Below are 3,299 nucleotides of genomic sequence, written 5' to 3' on the forward strand. Positions count from 1 at the left end.
TTAATTATCTCAATCAGCTTGTGAAACAATGGTATTTAAATGAGTTCAAAATACGTGCATATTTGACTTGTTTGAAAGGTCTTGTCATCAGGATTTCAAATATATAAAAAAACAATTTTTGAAAATTATATAAATCACTACTTTGAAATAATTGAAAAACCCTTTACAAAAAAGGTAATAGTAAAATCTGAAGTCACTTTTTCTGAAAAAATTGGAACCGTTGTTTCAAAATAACAGAAACAATTGAAATCTCTCAGGAAATTTATTTTAATTATCTCATTCAGCTTGTGAAACAAATGGTATTTAAATGAGTTCAAAATACATGCATATTTGACTTGTTTGAAAGGTCTCATCATCAGGATTTCAAATATATAAAAAATTCAAAAAATTAAATTTTGATTTAAAATATATGAATACCACTAAGAAATAAATTGAAGCCTTTTTGTATGTGATTAGAGGAGAGAGAGCAGTAGAGCCATGTGCGTACTACTAACAAAAAGGTGGTGGGACCCAATGGTGATTGGTAGTGTTTAATGAGATGTAATGTAGCCAATACATCAGCATAATTTGGGTGTGGACCCTTGACAGTACGGATCTCGGCACGCTTGGATGGCGGATCCTTCCGCGGTTTCTACCTTTAGAAATGATTTTAGCCAAGCGAATGTCTCTATTTCCGCCCTTGCAATGACAATGGCGCGACGTCGTCAACCAGGCCAACACAAGGAGGACCATGGCCATTGCTTTACAGGTCCTTATGATAATGTCTTCTTTTGCCTTGCCATGGCGTAGAAGAAGACATCACCATAAGTACCCGCACAAGAAGACACTGTCACAAGGACAAGGAAAGCAATGGCCATGGTTCTTCTTGTGTTGCCCTGGTTGAGGTGCCATGAGGAGAATAGTCTATTTAACCTGGGTTGGCATGTCCTTTGTGTTGTGCTTGGTGTGCTCTTCCTGCTGTTTTATATAGGGGCAAAATCATATATTAGATGGATGTTGCTCAATAGTTTCTTGTACTTATCTATCTCCTAAATTAATGTTGAGATATCTTGATCCATTGCTTCTTGCATTAATGCGGGCATGCTTTTTGTAAGCATTAATTGTATTTATTTGATTTTATCTTCAAGTGAAACCTAATGCGGATGCTCAAATGAAATCGAAATCAATTCTTAGGCAACGATTGAATCTTGCATTTATACATTCTCTAATGGTACTACATTGGTATTGATATCATGATATCGTTTTGGGTAGCGGCTACATGATGTGTTCTATCCTGATATAGCCTATTTCTGTGGTACCCTTAGGCTGTTGCTAAGAGTGCATAATCCTACGGTCGCCTGGGGACTAAAGAAACTGGATCTAGATTTGCATTCTTCTAGATATAGAGGATGTGTGGTGGATCCACAAGTGACTTTGACAGAGCTAGAGTATGAACCAGTATAGCACAATAGAACAAACTTATTGAGGTTCGTTGTAATAATTAGCACTCTCAGAAGGCAAACATGTATATGGGCACTACACACGCTTACAAAAATACAAATCAATCGATACATATATACTTATATATATATAACTTAAAACAAAACAGAGCAACTAAAAAACAGAGGACAAAAAAACAAATGGCACATTCTAATTCATCAAGTAGGGACCAAATGGTGAGACCATCTGTCCATTGATTAGCAAACTAGCATCCGACGGTGAACCATCTCCGGCCAGCCGACGGCCGGCTGGCGCGCTCCGCCTTCCTCTTCTCCTCCTCGCAGGCGCACTTGGCCTCCTTCAGCTTCTTCACCTGCGATCATTTCCAATGGCAAAAAGATTTCAGCAGTTCGAACAGGGTTGCAGTGTGCATTTTGCAGTCGACAGCTCGAGATCACGTGTGCGATGTAATGGCGTCGATGGACAGGGCTCGTGTACCTTGGCTGGGTGGCTGGTCTTGTTGCGGTTGAGCTGGCGGGCGCCCCTCTGCAGGATCTGCGCGGCGCTCCAGCTGGCCCCGGCGCCGCCTCCCGCCGCGGCCGCGGCGCGCGCGCGCTTGGCGGGGTCGGGCAGCGGCGGCTCGGACCACGCGCAGTCCTCGGCCGGGCGCGGCATCGGCATCGGCATCGGCATCGGGAGGGACGACGCGGCAGCCTTGCCGCTCTCGGAGCCGTCGAGGTCGAGCTCGCAGCTGAGCTGCCTGATGCGCGACTCGAGCAGGTTGAGGCGGTCCATGAGCGTGCCCCTCACGTCGCGCGCGTCGGCCTGCGGCTGGAGCGCCGACGGCATGGACTTGCTGTGCTGGTGCCGCGGCGCCGGGCGCGCGCCGTCGCCCTCGGCGACCGTGGACGGCCGCCGCTCCTCCTCCAGCTGCCTCAGCTGCCAGCCATTACCCAAGAACGCGTCAAGAACGGGGCCGCCGTCGGCACAGCAATGTCAATGTGTAAGTAACGTGATCGATAAGCGCGTACCCGTAGGTCGATCTGGTCGAGGCGGCCGAGCAGGCTGTCGGGCGGCGGCGGCGCGGGGAGGGCGCTGATGAGCACGCGGCGCTCGGATCCGACCAGCACCTCGGCGGCCATTGGCGACGTGCAGTACAGCACTGACTACTGACCGATTAACTCGTAGCAGCTCTATCGTGCGCGGGAGATATAAAGGAGGGGGTGGCCATCGGGCATGCATGGTAGGAGGGGGGAGTAAAGATCGGCGGGGTCGTGTGGACTGGCCGGGTCTTCTCCTTCCTCCGCCGCCTTGATCTCATCTAGCTTCAGCCTCACCGCCAGCCACCACTCAGTCTCCATGATCCGTGTATTCAGAGCGTGGAACGGTTCAGAAAAACAAGACCGTAGGGTACGCTAGCTGGGCCGGCGATCCAACCAGTGAACCAGGCTGGGCCGATGCGTCGATTTCAGTAACTAAGCCTTGTTTTGTTTTTTTAGGGGAAGTAAGCAAGCCTTGCTGAGATTATTATATCTGTCAAATCCTAATTTATTTATCTAGCGAGCGGCAGGACGCTCGCTAACGGCCCACAACGGCTGTCACTTTTAGCAAGTTTATGTTCCCATCAAATAAAAAAGAAAAGATTCTTTCTCATAGTAAAAAAGATAGAAAGAGCATGCAACGTGTTTTTAATGGGTTCGGCTCACATGCTGAGTTCCCAGCAGGAATTATTGTGCAGGGCGAATAGGTGAGTGCCACGTGTCCTTGTGGGCCAAGAGCTTCAACTAACTTAGATTTAGTTTATGCCACGTGTTCATGGGAGTATTTCTTTCGCCCAAAGGGCTGGTGACGAAGGACCAAAGCAGTAAGAAGAAATAAAC

The 3,299-nt window shown here is 47.8% G+C and overlaps 1 protein-coding gene across 1 annotated transcript; it reads right to left on the minus strand.

Annotated features, from left to right (window-relative positions):
* Positions 1-1,530: 1,530 nt before the first annotated feature.
* On the minus strand, positions 1,531-2,675 carry LOC119327718. Its single transcript, XM_037600821.1, has 3 exons — positions 2,451-2,675; positions 1,918-2,358; positions 1,531-1,792 (listed from the first exon to the last, which is right to left on the minus strand). Exons 1-3 carry the CDS (start codon positions 2,559-2,561, stop codon positions 1,685-1,687), a joined length of 660 nt encoding a protein of 219 aa, XP_037456718.1. The 5' UTR covers positions 2,562-2,675; the 3' UTR covers positions 1,531-1,684.
* Positions 2,676-3,299: the final 624 nt, after the last annotated feature.

Source organism: Triticum dicoccoides, chromosome 7A (assembly GCF_002162155.2).
Source record: "Triticum dicoccoides isolate Atlit2015 ecotype Zavitan chromosome 7A, WEW_v2.0, whole genome shotgun sequence".
Lineage (NCBI taxonomy): Eukaryota > Viridiplantae > Streptophyta > Magnoliopsida > Poales > Poaceae > Triticum > Triticum dicoccoides.